Source organism: Pseudonaja textilis, chromosome 5, assembly GCF_049901715.1.
Source record: "Pseudonaja textilis isolate UNSWEBS1 chromosome 5, rPseTex1.2, whole genome shotgun sequence".
Taxonomy (NCBI): Eukaryota; Metazoa; Chordata; class Lepidosauria; order Squamata; family Elapidae; genus Pseudonaja; species Pseudonaja textilis.
In genome coordinates, this window is record NC_141994.1 from 57,690,315 (window position 1) to 57,707,059 (window position 16,745).

Sequence of the window (16,745 nt, forward strand, 5' to 3'; positions counted from 1 at the left end):
GCCATGACAAAAAATGGGTGTGAATCATTTAACCACTTTCCTTAGTAACAAAAATTCTGGTCCCAATTCTGGAAAGTCAAAAACTATTTGTATTGGAAATAAAGCCCAGAGAAACAAGTATTCTATCAATATTACAGTTCAGGGTGTATTTTTCATCCAGAATTGGATGGATATACTTTAGTTTAGACAAGAGGGGTGGAAATCTGCATATTGCATAATGTTTTTGTTGTACCACAAAGGTTTTAGTCTTGAGCTGATAATGTTAAAGCCTCAGCTATATTGTAAGTTTTTTAAAAAATTGTTAATTAAAAACTAGATAAGCAAAGCAAATCTTGAAAATAAAAGACTACTGGGCTTCTAATTTCTCCCTTTTTATACAACTGCCAATTTGCAACCTAAACGTCAAGAAACTTTTCAGATGCGTGGACTTCAATTCTCAGCTCCTCATCTGGCTGAGGAATTCTTGGAGTCGGAAGTCCACAGATCCTAAAAAAAGGCTGAAATTGAAAAACATCGTTTAGGTTCCCTTAGAATCCAGGATGTAAGCCACCATATTAAGCCCATTGCGTAATGTAAGGTTTGCCACACTCCTGACAACTCAACGTCACAATCTCCGTCCCATAGACGAAGTTGGGCTTCCACGCATGCCCAACTACGTTTCCTAAGTAACCGCGTCTTTGAACTTATTCAAGCCTTCAGGGATCAAAAGAGCAGATGCACTAGTTCCGGTTTTCCCCTCGGCCACTCCGCTCCGCGCAGCCTACGGAAGCCGTTTGCAGCCGGGCAACGAAGTTTTGACTCATGCGTACTTGCCTAGCCTCAACTAGTGGGTGTGGGTGAAAAAAAAAAAAAGCGAATGGAGAACGGAAGCGGAAGCGGTGTGTGGCGAGACCAAGTGGTTTAATTACACCCGCCCCTCTACCTTTTTTTTTTTTCCATGTTAGTCGCGTTTCCCTTTTTCCGGCCTCCTCGCGCCCAGAGTGCCTGTTATTGGAGGCGTAACCGTCGCCCTCGCGCCCCTCCTCCCACGAGAGACAGCGGCCTAACCGTCGATTCCTCCGCCGCCGCCCTTTTCCTCTACAGCCCCGCCCCGCCCCTTCGCCCGAGCGGTACTGTGGCCTTTGGCGCCGAGTCCCGGTCAGGGCGGCCGCCGCTATGTCCGACAAGGAGTTCATGTGGGCCCTCAAAAACGGCGACCTGGACGAGGTGAAAGACTACGTGGCCAAGGTAAGGTGGAAGAAGCCGGGCTGGGAAGTCCCGTGACTGGAGATAGTTTGCCCCTTTTGAGGCGGCCGCTGGAGGGAAGGGGGTGTCCCCCTCTCTCTCTCACTCTTTCTCTCTCTCTCACACACACACACACACAACCATTCCGGGCGGCGTTTTCCCTTCTTAGAAGGCCCAGGTGGGACTCGGGCCTGCCTTGAGGCGCCCTCTGTACGGGCGAGTGGGTGGGCGAGGCCTCCTTAGTGGCCCACCGCCTCTCTCGTGAGGTTCTTTCGTCCCTTGGGGGCTATTGAGTCTTGACAGTAATTTCAGTCGGAGGGGCCTCATCCAGAATAAGCTCCCCGAGAGGAGGCGGCCTTGAAAGATGGTCGCGCGGCTCCAGGGAAAACGGCCGGTCCACACCCACCTTCCTTCCTTCTTTCCTTCGGCTCCGTTGAGGTGTGTTGGCTGTCATTCACACGCTATTAGCCAGGGTCTTCAAAGGCTGGTTCTGTTGGTTGATCTTATAGTGCCTTGAGCAGGACTATTAGCGCATCCCTACTCTCTTTTTTTTAATTGGGACTGCGAAGAGCCACACCCTTGTTCTAAATTATAATTCATTTACAGGCATGCCTGTCTCCTGATTTGTATTTGAATCGTGTACTAGGCACCGAAACCCCCCCAAAACAAAATATAACAAAGATGAAAAGGACAGGCTCGGAGGTGCAACTTCCTGTTAAACTTGTTGCTTTAATAAATTGAAGGTGGTGATGTAGAAATGGGAGAAGAGAAGGGATTAAAATAACTTCAGTTCGTTTAGATGGGTAGTTAAAGAGTGCTAAGGGTTAATCCCCTTTAACAAGGGTTGGTAATGCATTTGCTATGTGATAGAAAAAGGTTTGTTTTTATTTTCTGTTTCAATCTCCATTGAACCCAAAATCTGTATGATTGGTGGAGGAAAAGGAGCAGAATGGAATGTACTGTTCACTAGAAAGTCAGTAGACAACATATTAGAAGGATTCTACTACTGTGTTGCTTTTCTGTTTATGGCGACAAAACCAATCTGCACAGATTTCAATTTGTGTCATGCAGTACTGAGAATAATGTAGCTGAGTCAGAAAACAGTTTTCTAATTGGAAAAAGATAGTTGAAAGAGTTGCTGATTTTCCACCTGTGGCTTCAAAACTTTGAGTAGCCTTGGATTATTTCCCAACTCCCAAGTGTTTATCAGTGAAATTGCATTGTTAAGTCCTTCTAGCGATTAACTCATGAGAGAAACTAGTTTTTTAAAGTACTTTGAACTTCAGAATTGCAGTTTATTGACAGGTTACCAACCTGTAGGACAATTGAGGCTGGAGAAGGCAAGGCTTTGTGTTTTGAAATGGATGGGAGACAGTAATGTTTCATAAAATTTAGGATCAAACATTCTCTATACAAATTATCCCGATTTTGTAGGAGGGAATAGAGAAGGACTTATCTTGCTTGGATAGAAAAAAATAGAATGGGAAATCCTTGCCTTTCCTAGGCATAATTTCTCCAATTTAAGATTATTTTTCATATTGAAAATTTAAGAATTACTTGAGAGCAAAAATAGCATACCAAATAGGATTTTTTTTCTTTTATAGTTTTGTTTAAACGCAAATTTTGCTCTGTAATGTGATTGGAGTATTTCTCCAATCCATTTTCCAAGAAGATGGAAAAAGTACTTTTTACTACTACTACTACTACTACTACTACTACTACTACTACTACATCATGTCAGAAAATAACCTGGTGCAATAGGAATAGTATTGGAATGAGTATTGCAGTTTTATATTTATATATTAATCAGATTTATTGCTTGTCCATATTACCACAGAATAACACTGAGCTATATATAACCTAAAATATCAATTTGAGTGATGGTGGTACATCGTCTACCCTGTAATTATAACCCTATTGCAACACTACATTCCAATGTAGAAGTGTTGTTCTCTGTTAATGGGTCAACTGTGGACTTTTTTTTTTTTAATCTGGAGATAGTCACATGCAGCATTAAAAAGTTAATACACTCTACTTCTCCCCCAAATTGCCTAAAGAAATGGAGACGAAATTTCCATTTCCATATGGAATTCTAATTTTATGTTAAGATGGATGTTATGAAACATAATGGTAAATAGTGAGCACACTTGTCTAAAACACTACATTTTAAAAATATGTGGTTAGATAAATTAATGTAATTTTCTATACCTAGACCTCTGTCAGCTCTAGACCTTAAATGAAATGTAAAGAAATTGATCTGAAGCCACTTACAGTGATAGTCACAAGCGTATTTCAATTACTTGGGGTCTTTTTAATGGAATATGAGCAGCCTGAGAAAGAGAACTCAGAATTAAGATTTGATGGCATTTTTCAAATACTTGATACCCTGTCATACAGAGGAAGATAACAGTTTGTTCTTTGCTCCCTGAGTAGACAAAACCTAGATCTGTAGGGTTTGCAAACCGATAAATTTTGGTTGAATGTTAGGAAAAATTCAATGCCATAAGGTAATAAGCAACAGAATCAATTAGATGAATGGGCTGTCTTTTGCTGAAGGTATTCAAATAGCCTTTGAAGATGGACAGTCTTTAGTGTACTTTAGAATTATTTGTGCAGAGGAATATGAACTAGAGAGTATATCTTCAAATATAACACATAAATTTATGTGAGTTGTGTAGAAATATTTCTCTGGCAGAACAGTATATATCTTCCTATATTTTATTAGTTTCTTGAAAAATGTCTTGCTTTTCAGAGATTTATTGTTTCCTAAAGTGGCTCTTATCATTTTAAACAAAGGTCCTAAAAACATGGTAAACAAGGAAATAATGAGAAAAATCCTTCAATAGCATGTGTGAATTAGTTGTTTATTGATTTATTACATTTATTAATACTTTGTGTACAAATGACTTGGTGACTTAGATTGAATATAGCAAAATGATAATTTAAACAACTTCATAACACCAGTGTAAATGGCAATGTAATAAAAAAGTGAAATAATAAAAAACATTACAATAGCAAGATCATGAATATGTTCTCCAGAATAATTATGTTTTTAATACTGTAGCCTTCTAAAGATCCATAGAGAAGAAGGTCAGTTTGATCACCATTGGGAAATTATTCCATGACTGCACTATCTAATCTTGACTCTCCTTACACTCTGGAAGTGTGGAATCATAAGTAGCTGTTAACAGAAAATATGAAAGGTTGGCCTGATGTAATTGGGCAAAGGCAATCCTATAGATATCCATGAAGGCCTTCATAGGTTAATGCAAGAACCTTAAATTATACTCAAACTTAGCAGTGACCACTGCAGGAATACCAAATTGGTGTTATATGTTCCCAGCAATATTTTTCAAAGGCTGCCCTATTCAAAGTATATTGCAGTAATCTAATTGGGTGGTAATAGGACATGAATCATTGTAGCTAGGTCCGCCTGCATCAGATGCAACTATCCTCACTTAACTGCTTAGGACTATTTGAAGTTACAATTGGGGCTGAAAAAATTATACCCAGTCCTCATACTTAATGGTTGCATCATCCCTGTAGTCATCTAATTGAGATTTAGGACTTTGCAATTGGCAGGTGTTTGTGTCATGTGATCCCCATTTGTGTGTTTCAGTACCAGCTTCTGAGAAGCAGTCAGTAGAGAAGCTGGTCACAAATCACAATCACATGATGTCTTGATTAATGACTGTAGCAGAAGTGAGGTAAGTCTGTCTCAGACCTGTTGTCCATTTAGCAATCTTGTTGCTTAGCGACAGAGTTGCTGGTCCCAATTGTTATGTGAGGACTACCTGTAGGGGAGTAATTGATCACCAGATAAATCCGGGCAAAGTCCCCTAGCCATAGCTTTCATCTGCTGTTTTCTCCAGCTGTTATTTGTCCTAGACAAACCTGCTCTTTCAAAAAGCATTCCTGCCTCTAGCACTGCAAATGATAGAAAATCCTGGGATATAAATAAATAGTAACCACATCTTATTAGTTTGGTCTGTATCTTCCGTTCAGACACTTATAGATTCCAAATATTAAAACTGGACATTGACAACATCTCGCTTACAGTCTGAACTTTTGTTATGAATATCGATGTTATCAGCATATTGATACCTCAAATTATATTACCTCACCCAAATGAATATGAAATTGAAAGTCCAAACTGAAGAGGAATTGTAGTTTTGTGTTCTTTTGGTACATTTACTAGTCTTAGTGAGATCCATTGTGATACATTATGTTAGAATAGGCCCTCTGAAGTTTTACTTAGTAGCATTGTCTCTTAATATGTAGTTTTGCTGATATTTTTTTCAAAACTACCTGCTGTTCTTTCCAATAGTTTTCTCCAAGCATTCAGCTCCTCCAAATACTCTTTCTGAGAGCAGTGCTTTTATATACTATAAAATATGTACTAGGACAATGCAAAGACCACTTAGCTAGATGTCCATTCCCCTTCTACATTTTTGTCTTTTAAAACCTTAGAATTTTATATTTTTGACAAGTAAAATTATTGCAATTGCAGTATGTATGCAGTCCCATCCTTGCCATTTTATAAGCCCTTTTAAGACATTTTTATATCAAAATAATTTAAGATTAATTAATTCCATTCATTTTTTTTACTTCTGAAATGTGCCATGTTACTATGTGAAAGAAAGGGTTAATATTTATTTTAAAAGAGCCTTTAAATGGATTGAATGAGAGAGGGTATACTATTGTATTGTTTTTTAGGGTAGGTGGTTGTCATCACACTAAAAAGTATGCATATAGCAACCTCAAGGGATGAAGGCATTTCTACTGATGAATATTTTGTAATTGATTGAATTCGGTTTTCAGAAAATAATTTACTGGAACAATAGGGAAAATGCAAAAGGCAGAGTCAAAAGCAAAGATATCTGGCTTTGTTTAATCATCACAAGGAAAAGTAATAAGCATTTTAAATTATAAACTTACTGTCACACAATTAAATGATTTATCAGTCCATTTATTCATTGTGCTTTTTAATGGACTGATCCCAGAGTGCATTAAGACAAACATTTAATTCCCTATTACAGTTTGAGATGGCAACTGAACAGAAGAATTTAAATTATTATACTTTATCAAGGGTATTATTTGGGATATGAAGGAGAGTATCTGCATTATCTGTAATCCTTTGAATTCCTATAAAAAAGTATGTTTATCAGTTCTAGAACTTTGAGTCGAGAAAAAGTAACCAGCATTACAGCTTCAATGAGTTTTAGTTCTGTCCTCTGTTAATGAAGGACACACTGAAAAGTATATTGTAAGGAATTGCTATGTTCCTGGAAAATGGCTATTGTTCGACATTAGAGCAGGGGTGTCAAACTCAAGGCCCTCAGGGTGTTTAGATGTGGCCCACGGGCCCACCTTGAAAACAGCAAAGGACTAGCCGCAGTGCCTCAGCCAGTAAAAACGGAGCTTGGGAGGGCCTTGTGTGGCCTTCCAGGCTTCATTTTCATTGGCAGAGTTGCAGGAGGCTGCCACAGCTGAAAATTGAGCCTCGAGTGACTGGCCCCCCAAGGTCAAAAACAACCCTGATGTGGCCCTCAAATAGAGTTTGACACCCCTGCATTAGAGGAATGTTAGAAGAATTCATATTAGCCAGAAATGCTAAAATCTTTAAATATATAAATCATTTCATTGTTAAGTATTTATATAAAAAGTTATGACTATGCACAATTGTTGCAGTATTGGTATGTCACACTATAATTTTGAATGGACACATTAATTTGTAAGACCAGCAAGAAGAAAGGAACAAGTTTCTATCAAGGACTACTTTTTTTTAGATATTATGCCCCTAAATACTATTTGGTGCAACACCAGTTTCACGCCTTTGTTGTTTCTTAGTAATGGCTAGATAACTAAAATCTTCCCAGATATAAGATGAAAGAGCTCTTCTGGTGACAACATGTAACATGAATACTGGGCTGAGGACTATATTCGTACTTCAGAAGTCCTGATAATGATAAATCTTCAGAGTATGTTCAGGTTTTGACTAGAACTTTGCGTTTGCTTGGAACTAAACAGCGTACTGAGAGCATTCCTTGAGAATTTTTATTTGGTCAATGTTGCAATAGAACAAAATTTCAAATATCTAAGTATTGTGAGTTCTGATGGAGAAAAGTAAAAAAATCTGTGTCTGTTCCACTGTAGGAAACAATGGCAATTCAAAACAATTCCCTGATGTACAAAGGAATATAAGGTTATAGCCCGTATTGAATTCTATCTACATAACTGCCTAGAGCAAACTTGGCCCTGCATATTATTTTAAAATATATTTGAGTAGCAAACATTGGAAATGATAATTATGCTTTTTACAGCCTCAGCATCCATGAGAAATGAAACTTCCCTGGAGGATATACACTGCCCCCCAAAATAAAAGGAACACAAAAATAAGACATCTTAGATCTGATTGAATGAAATATTCTTATTAAATACTTTGTTCATTACATAGTTGAATGTGCTGACAACAAAATCACACAAAAATTATCAATGGAAATCAAATTTAGCAACCCGTGGAGGTCTGGATTTGGAGTTACACTCAAAATTAAAGTGGAAAAAACCCTACAGGCTGATCCAACTTTGATGTAATGTCCTTAAAACAAGTCAAAATGAGGCTTAGTAGTGTGTGTGGCCTCCATGTGCCTGTATGACCTCCCTACAATGTCTGGGAATGCTCCTGATGAGGTGGCAGATGGTCTCCTGAGGGATCTCCTCCCACACGTGGACTAAAGCATCCCCCAACTCCTGGACAGTCTGTGGTGCAACGTGGCATTGGTGGATGGAGTGAGACATGATGTCCCAGATGTGCTCAATTGGATTCAAGTCTGGGGAACGGGTGGGCCAGTCCATAGCATCAGTGTCTTCATCTTGCAGGAACTGCTGACACACTCCAGCCACATGAGGTCTAGCATTGTCTTGCATTAGGAGGAATCCAGGGCCAACTGCACCAGCATATGGTCTCACAAGGGGTCTGAGGATCTCATCTCGGTACCTAATGGCAGTCAGGCTACATCTGGTGAGCACATGGAGGGCTGTGCGGCCCCCTAAAGAAATCCCCCCCCAATACCATTACTGACCCACTGCCAAACCAGTCATGCTGGAGGATGTTGCAGGCAGCAGAACGTTCTCCATGGTGTCCCCAGATCCTGTCACATCTGTCACATGTGCTCAGTGTGAACCTGCTTTCATCTGTGAAGAACACAGGGCGCCAGTGGTGAATTTGCCAATCTTGGTGTTCTCTGGCAAATGCCAAACATCCTGCACGGTGTTGGGCTGTAAGCACAACCCCCACCTGTGGACGTTGGGCCCTCATACCACTCTCATGGAGTCTGTTTCTGACCGTTTGAGCAGCCACATGCACATTTGTGGCCCACGAGGTCATTTTGCAGGGCTCTGGCAGTGCTCCTCCTGTCCCTCCTTGCACAAAGGCAGAGGTAGCAGTCCTGATGCTGGGTTGTTGCCCTCCTATGGCTTCCTCCACATCTCCTGATGTACTGGCCTGTCTCCTGGTAGCGCCTCCATGTTCTGGACACTATGCTGACAGACACAACAAACCTTCTTGCCACAGCTCGCATTGATGTGCCATCCTGGATGAGCTGCACTACCTGAGCCATTTGTGTGGATTGTAGACTCCGTCTCATGCTACCACTAGGGTGAAAGCACCACCAGCATTCAAAAGTGACCAAACCATCAGCCAGAAAGCATAGGATCTGAGAAGTGGTATGTGGTCCCTACCTGCGGAACCATTCCTTTATTGGGGATGTCTTGCTAACTGCCTATGCTTTCCACCTGTTGTCTATTCCATTTGCACAACAGCATATGAAATTGATTGTCAGTCAGTGTTGCTACCTAAGTGGACAGTTTGATTTCACAGAAGTGTGATTGACTTGGAGTTACATTGTGTTGTTTAAGCGTTCCCTTTATTTTTTTGAGCAGTGTATATGGAATCCTCCTAACAATTTGCTCAGACTGAACAAGCTACTTAGATAAACAGTGAAATGTTTTGAATCAACAAGAAAAGTCTTGTTGCCATGACTGAACTTTCAGACTACTGACCTCCATGTTATGACTGGTTGAAGTAAAAGATATTTTACCAAAGGATAATTAACCTTTTTTTAATTCTATAGGGTGAAGATGTTAACCGAACATTGGAAGGTGGGAGAAAACCTCTTCACTATGCAGCAGATTGTGGACAGCTTGAGATTCTGGACTTTCTTCTACTAAAGGGAGCTGATATTAACGTATGTTGAATAAAATCAGTCAATATAATAGATACATTTATCTGTTAGATTAAGACATATGGCTGTTTTAAATGCATAAAATGGGATGCATATATAGTTGCCCTTGACATAAGTGTTAATTTTGTTGTTGCACTACCGTATAAAAATTTATTTATTGGAGAATATTAAAAGAGAATAGGATTATCTATCTATCTATCTATCTATCTATCTATCTATCTATCTATCTATCTATCTATCTATCTATCTATCTATCTATCTATCTATCTCTTTGTTAGTTGCCAATTACAAGGAACTAACAGATTAATCTGGATGGTTAAAGCACTTCACTACTTCCAACAGAATATTTGGAGTTGGTTGAGGTTTTCATAACCATCCCAATCTTCTTGTCCTTACCTTGGAATATATCACTTGTGGGATATCTGTATCCTATTTGATTAAAGATTGTCATTTTGCTCGTTTTTCTTTTCTTTTTTGCATTCCCTCTTCTCATAAAGCTTGAGTTTGAAACAAGAAAAAAAGTTGCCTTTTCATGATGAGGCCTAATGATCTCTTTTAATATGGGAAATGGTACAGGAGAAAAACAGCTGCATTAGGAAAGAGTGTGCTTGTCTTTTTCCTGTCAATGGATTTTTCACTGCAACTTCCCCTGCCAAATCAAAATTATTTAAATAATTTTGCCCAAGCCAGTCTTAAATCACATTGAAGACTTTCTATATGGATGGATAATATTTGTAGCAAAAGGAACTCTTGTATGTCAGTCCACTTCTAGCAATATCCTGATCCAAATTTTAAGTAAATATTGTAGATAAAGAACTTTTTGTAGAAGATAATTTCTACTTGCTTTCTTTATATCCTCATTGTTGACTTACATTTTAGCAAAATGTAACCTGCCAATAATGTGATACTTATATGTATCAATTTGGGTTGCTTTTTTACAGCTTTATTTTTTTCTTTTTATAGGCTCCAGATAAGCACAGTATCACTCCACTTCTTTCAGCAGTTTATGAAGATCATGTGTCCTGTGTGAAATTACTTCTGTCAAAGGTGAGAATATGTGATAGTTCTGACAATTCTAGCAACTTAGTTCATTTCATTTTTCAAGATTTTTTTGTCAGAAGTTTTAAGAATGCCTAATTTGGAGTAGATATCAGAAAGAAATTCAGATGGACCAAAGAAGTAGGGTGAGAAAGGAAAGAAGAAAGCATTTGATGAAGTGCAAAGCTTCTGAAATGTTTGAGAATAACAAGGTTTGATCTTTAGAATCGTTTTTTATTAGGCATTGACTAACAAAGTTTATTCTATTTTATTCTAAAATTATTGGGCTAATTTAGCAGAGCATAAATGGAGCTTATGCTGTGAATGGTTATTCATATTGATATTGTCAATTAACTAAAAGCAAATAGGAAAAATCCTATTAAATATAAGTGCTATATATTAAATATGTGTTACAAAACTTAGGGTATTTTGAAAAATATTGTTTTAGAGATTTTTAGCTCAAATATATTTTTATAGAAAGGCCAATGTAGGTAGTAACTTTACACTGTTTCATTTCAAGCATGAGTGCCATTCGTATAAAGCCACTTTTCAAAGGAAAAAGGGGGCTCCTGAAAATTCTTCATATTACAAGATGGCATGATTTCATTTTCTGTTGTAATAAAATCTGTCTTGATATCATAGTTAAATATCTAACTGTACAAATACTGAATTCAGTATACTGGAAAGAAAACATTAGTTTCTTTCAACGTGGCTTCTTTTCCAAGTAGTCTAGAAGCAAGCATTTAAGGCAGATACTGTTTCTCATGCTGTTCTTTTTTGGTTTTATATTATTTCTGTCATATACATACACAGAGAAAGAGAAGAACAGAATGACAAGCTTTCTAAAATAAAATCTCACTTGATCCTATTCTGAATTATGTAACTTATTTCAGACTAACATTTGGTATTACACCAGGTGAGAACTACTGATAGGCATTTGGTCTATGTTCACATATGCTAAATTATAAATATATAACTACAATTTGGATCAAAATTTTAATTGCTAAGTGATGCAGTTACTAAGCAAATCATTGCATGATCTAACCCAATTTCAAAAACATTTTGCTATGATTGTCAAGTGAATCAAATGGTCATTAAATGAATCAGTTGTTAAGCAAAACAGGCTTCTCCAATTGATTTTGCTTGTTGGAAACCAGCTTGGAAAGATTACAAATTACAATCACATGATTGCAAGATGCTGCAACCATTGTAAATGCGAGCTGGTTGCCTAAGGCCTAAATTGTGATCATGTAGCCTCGAGGTAGTGTGATCATTATAACTTCAAGGACGTTATTTTTAAGTTACTTTTTCTGACACCATTGTAATATCAAACCATCATTAAACAATCATATATTGGTGGTCATTAAATGAATCTGGCTTCCTCCATTGTCACTGCTTGTTGGAAGATGCCTGAGAAAGTTGCAAATAGCTGTAATCATCGTAAATACATGCCAGCGGCCAAGCACTTGAATTCTAACCACAAGACAACAGGGACACCAAAATGGTCATAAGTACAAGGACCAGTTGTAAGTCACTTTTTTCAGTGCCATCAAGTCTCTTTTCCAGTGTCATTCGAACTGTAGGGTTGTGAAGCAGGCTGTAGTGTACCTTCTCAAGTCATCATTGGATTCATTGATCCTTTGTGATGACTTAAGTATCCCTGTGCAGTCTCCAGCCTATCCTTTTTAGGCAAGTTGGGTTGAGGCAAGAGAGGATGGTCTGGCCCAGCTCCAGAGCAGGAAATGGATATTTTGGACCCTTTTCACTCAAATTTCAGGTCACAGTTTGGTACAACGACATCATTAGCGATTCTTGCTAGTTTCTTCTGGTGGAACCCATGGTGGAGCTTGTGTGTCCATCTTTCAGTGGCTTTTAATACTATCAGCACAGTATATTTTTAGAACAGCTTAAGAGGTTGGGCATGGGAGGAACCATTTGTGGTAATCTTCCTTCTAACACCAGTTTCAATTGGTGTTGACTAGATGGGAGAGATCATGCCCACAGTCCCTTACTTGTGCAGTGACACAGAGTTCAGGATTCTCTTCCCTTCTTCTTAACTTCCATATGGAACCATTGGATGTAGTCATCTCCTGGTTTGAATTCAAATATCATTAATATGATGATACCCAGTTATACATCTGAATCCCAAGTTGAGCAGTGGAGTCAAAATTCTAACAATGCCTGGAAGCTATTCGGGTCTGGATGGTGAGGAACAGACTTGAGGTTCAATCCTGATAAAATCCCCCACTCCCAAATTTAAAAACATTGCATTATTTGCAAAATAGTTATACATTCAATAATTGTGCATAATCTATGTGTTCTCAAGCATTCTCACCTTTTTATGGTGCAAGTGCAGCTGCAGCAAAGAGAACCTTTTCACAAGTTGTGCCCGTACTTAGGCTGGGAAGCCTTTGAGACATTCATGTCTTGGTCACCCCACAATTGGGTTACTGTAATGTGCCATTTTTGAGTCCTCAAGGGCATCAGGAAGCTTCAGCTGGTCCAGCATGGGCAAGTAGGAGGCTTCTGTTTCATTCATTTGACCATGCTACTTCATGAGCTTAGTTTATAGGTACAATTTAAAGTGCTGATGATTGCTACCTTTAAAGCCTTTAATGATATAAAGCAGGGGTGTCAAACTTGCAGCGTCACGTGACATATCACGACTTTTTCTCCCTTTGCTAAACTGGGCATGGCCAGCATGTGACACATCTGGCCCGGGGGCTGTGAGTTTGATAGCCCTGATATAAAGCCTGTCTATGACTGTTTATCTCCAGTCGTCTCTGCCCTTCTAGTCTAACAGAATGGGTATACTCTGCTAACATATCAATTAAACAATTTCATCTTGTGGGACCCAGGAAGCATGCCTAATGCTTCTACTGTTGTACCTGCCCTCTGAAACGGTACTTCCCCAAAAAGGTTATTATAGGTTCACATCTCTCTATCTCTTCAGAAATGGTTACAAACTTGTTTATTCTCCCAGGGCTTGGGGTCGGGGTGATTGTGGAATCCCTCTCCCCATTTGTTTTTAAATGAATGGCTCATAGCTGGTGTTCTGTTCTTCTCTCTAGAATCATCACAGGATCTCAATTTTTTAGACAAATAGACTGTTACATTGTGGAATGACCAAGAGCTTACATTAATGAATGATACCATTGTTTTGTTTGGTAATTCATATTGAAAAATATATAGATAGGCACACTGTTACAATAAAGACCCTATTGACAGTATGAAGCAAGGACTTTTTTTACCTTTGTTCAGCAGCATTTGGGTAAGTTCAAAAAAGCTTGCAGGCTGATTGCACAGATGATCATTTGGAGAATCAGGTATATAACAAAGAAGTTTGTTTTTCCTAAAGTGACAGTTCTTATCTTTTTACAGGGTGCTGATAAGACTGTGAAAGGGCCAGATGGACTAACTGCCTTTGAAGCCACTGACAATCAGGCAATCAAAGCTCTTCTTCAGTGACGGATGGACTGAGATCTAATGTCTCTCCTGTGGCCTCACACTGCTGCCTGTCTATCACTCTTTGTATCTTCCAGCTTCTTCAGCTAAATATTGGAGAGGGAGGGCAAGAACACAGTAAATCAGTCTAGTTAGGTACCTCTATCAAAAAGAGAACATGTTTGGAGAGTAGAAATACATATAATTGGTATCTCTTTAGGACTTTTTACCCTGAACTATTTTCCCCATTTCTAGCAAAAGTATACTTATGTTGTGGAAGGGAAGAAGAATGTGGTCTGTAATGTAGCTTGTAAATGACTTGCTGAAAGTTTGTAAAATGGAAACTCTGTTCTTTATTTTCTAATATGTAAAAGTAATTAGCAGCCCAGCATGTTGTACCGACACTTAACAAGCAAGGCAGTGGGATAGCTTTTCTGTAGTTCTGTCCCTGTGCCTTAAATAGATTATGTAATGCTGAAGGGTTTTGCTGATAATGTCCCAGTATTTAATAATTTAATGTCATTATTAACAAGGAACAAATAATACAAGCAGGGCAAATCTCCAGCAGAGGTGCTGAAAGAACAATTAAAATCATGGGTTTTCTACCTTCCAAGATGCAAACCAATTACTTCTGGAGTAGAGCTTTTGAAAAACTTCTAATTAGAGTGCCCTTCCCTAGAACATTGTAAAGTACACTGGATCAAAATGACTGTTCCAGAACTGTTGGTACTAGAAGATGGTAGCTTTGCCTTCACTGTTTAAATTCAAAATATCCTAATGACTCTATTTAACTTCATTTTAAAGAAGGCAGGAGCTTCTATTCTCTTAGCATCACCCTTGCCACATTAATCTGGTTAAATGCATGTACCTTTAAAAGGGGATTTGGTTTACTATTAAGCCATTGCATCAGACAATGATCAAAATTATATACAATTGATAAAATAGTCCTGAACAATGACAGATTGCATCTACTGCCCAGTAACAGATTATGGTTCATACAAGTAATTTCACAAGTCTTCAATGTAGTGCTTTAAAAATATTCACAGGTAAGGATTTGTAGTATGCTAATATCTTGATTGGGATGGTAGGTCAAATAGCATTTAGATATTCTTATTGAAAAAAGTCAGTACATTTTGTATCATAATAGTAAAAACTTCCCACTAAGATTTTTATTGGCTTTGAACAAGGTGTGCAGTGCAATGTTGACTGTCATCTAGGAAGTTCTGATGTCTAGCACATTTCATATGATGAATGTAGCTTTTCATTTTTTTAACATTTACTATTGTACCATCCTCTCATCAGAGAAAAAGAAAGTGGGGAAATGGACATGTTAAGCAATGTTAATATTGCATCTTAAATTGTATGTTATTTGTCCCTTATCAAAGATATCACCTGTTATACTCAGATCGGTTATCCAGCATCCATGGGGAATAAACTTTATTCTCCAAAGATTGTTTTAAAAGTAGATCTATGTAATATATTTTTGTATTGGTGCAGAAATGTGATATAAAAATAATAAACTTTGCATGCACAGTCTACATAATCACATATTCACTTTCTTGTGCTGTGATAAACTGAAAGATATTAATCCAATAAATTGAATTAGAGATTAATTTTAAAATTAAACATATTTTGTCCTAATTGGCATGGCCTAGTTGACATTTGCCTTCAAGGGATATGAAATATTATTCTATTTTAGTGAAGCATAAATTATGATTATCATTTGCTCAGATGTTTCTTCCATTCTCTCCCCCCTCTCCCTCCCTCCTTTCACCCTCCCTCATTAGATATGTTGGAGCATTTGTGCCTCTTCCTGCCCACTTTTTTTCGCACAACTGTTTTTGCTCATGTTTTCCTTGCACATTTACAGGTAGATTCCAGTGAATAGCTCCTAACACCTGTCTTATACTTATTTGTTCAGAGTTATTGAACATATATTTGCCCTTTCTCAGCTATTCATTTAAGAAATCAGGCTAACTTTAGATTTTTTTTCTTTTATTTTGTACTAAAATGTGTTTTATATCCTAAAATTCAGGATCTGATAATATTAGCTCTTGGTGAACAGTCTCGAAGTATCCCATCCCAACCCCGTTTAAGGGAGTCATTGGCACTAGTTAGCAATCTAGAAATCCAGTGCAGTATCAGTCTCCTTCATTTCTGATTTCTGTTTAAGATAATTTGCCATTTTAAAACTTTCTTCTCCTCTTCGTTATAGGCATTGCTTTCATGACTTGGTTTTTCTTCTTCAGTACAGTACTAAGTAGATGAATTGATTAATAGAAGAAGCTGGTAAGAATAGAATGTCCTAGTTGAGCAGTTCCAGTGTTGCATGCAGAATCTTCAACTGAACAGTCTTATATTTTATAAATGGGAAAACAATTATCTTTCTACCCCAGTGATAGGGGGAAATAGTTCTTTGTGCATTTTGATATTTGACTTTTTTCCACAATGTAACCATTTTGTCACAGATTGATTTATCATCATGGTTCATAGACATCAGGTTGCTAAATGATACAATGTTTGTGTTGCAGGAATGAATGGAATAAACTTGACTTGTGTGTTAGAAAAATCTGAATATTTTTGTTCCCTCTATCTTTTATACATTCCTTTCTCTCTAGTCTTGCACATGCAGTATAATGCTTTGTATGTGACATTTTACAAAGGAATTTACAAATCCTGTATAGAAGTAAAATTGTTCAACTGTTCTTGAATTGTTAAACTATTTCTAGTTCTTAAGTTTTTGGAAAGTTCATCTTTATTAAGAAACCTGTGGGATGGTGTTAAAAATTGAGACTA

The 16,745-nt window shown here is 37.9% G+C and overlaps 1 protein-coding gene across 1 annotated transcript; it reads left to right on the forward strand.

The window, feature by feature from the left end:
- The first annotated feature begins 1,100 nt into the window (after nt 1-1,100).
- Nucleotides 1,101-16,518, forward strand: MTPN (myotrophin). The gene is made up of 4 exons (XM_026722487.2): nt 1,101-1,227; nt 9,357-9,470; nt 10,431-10,514; nt 13,887-16,518. Exons 1-4 carry the CDS (start codon nt 1,156-1,158, stop codon nt 13,971-13,973), a joined length of 357 nt encoding a protein of 118 aa, XP_026578272.1. The 5' UTR covers nt 1,101-1,155; the 3' UTR covers nt 13,974-16,518.
- Nucleotides 16,519-16,745: the final 227 nt, after the last annotated feature.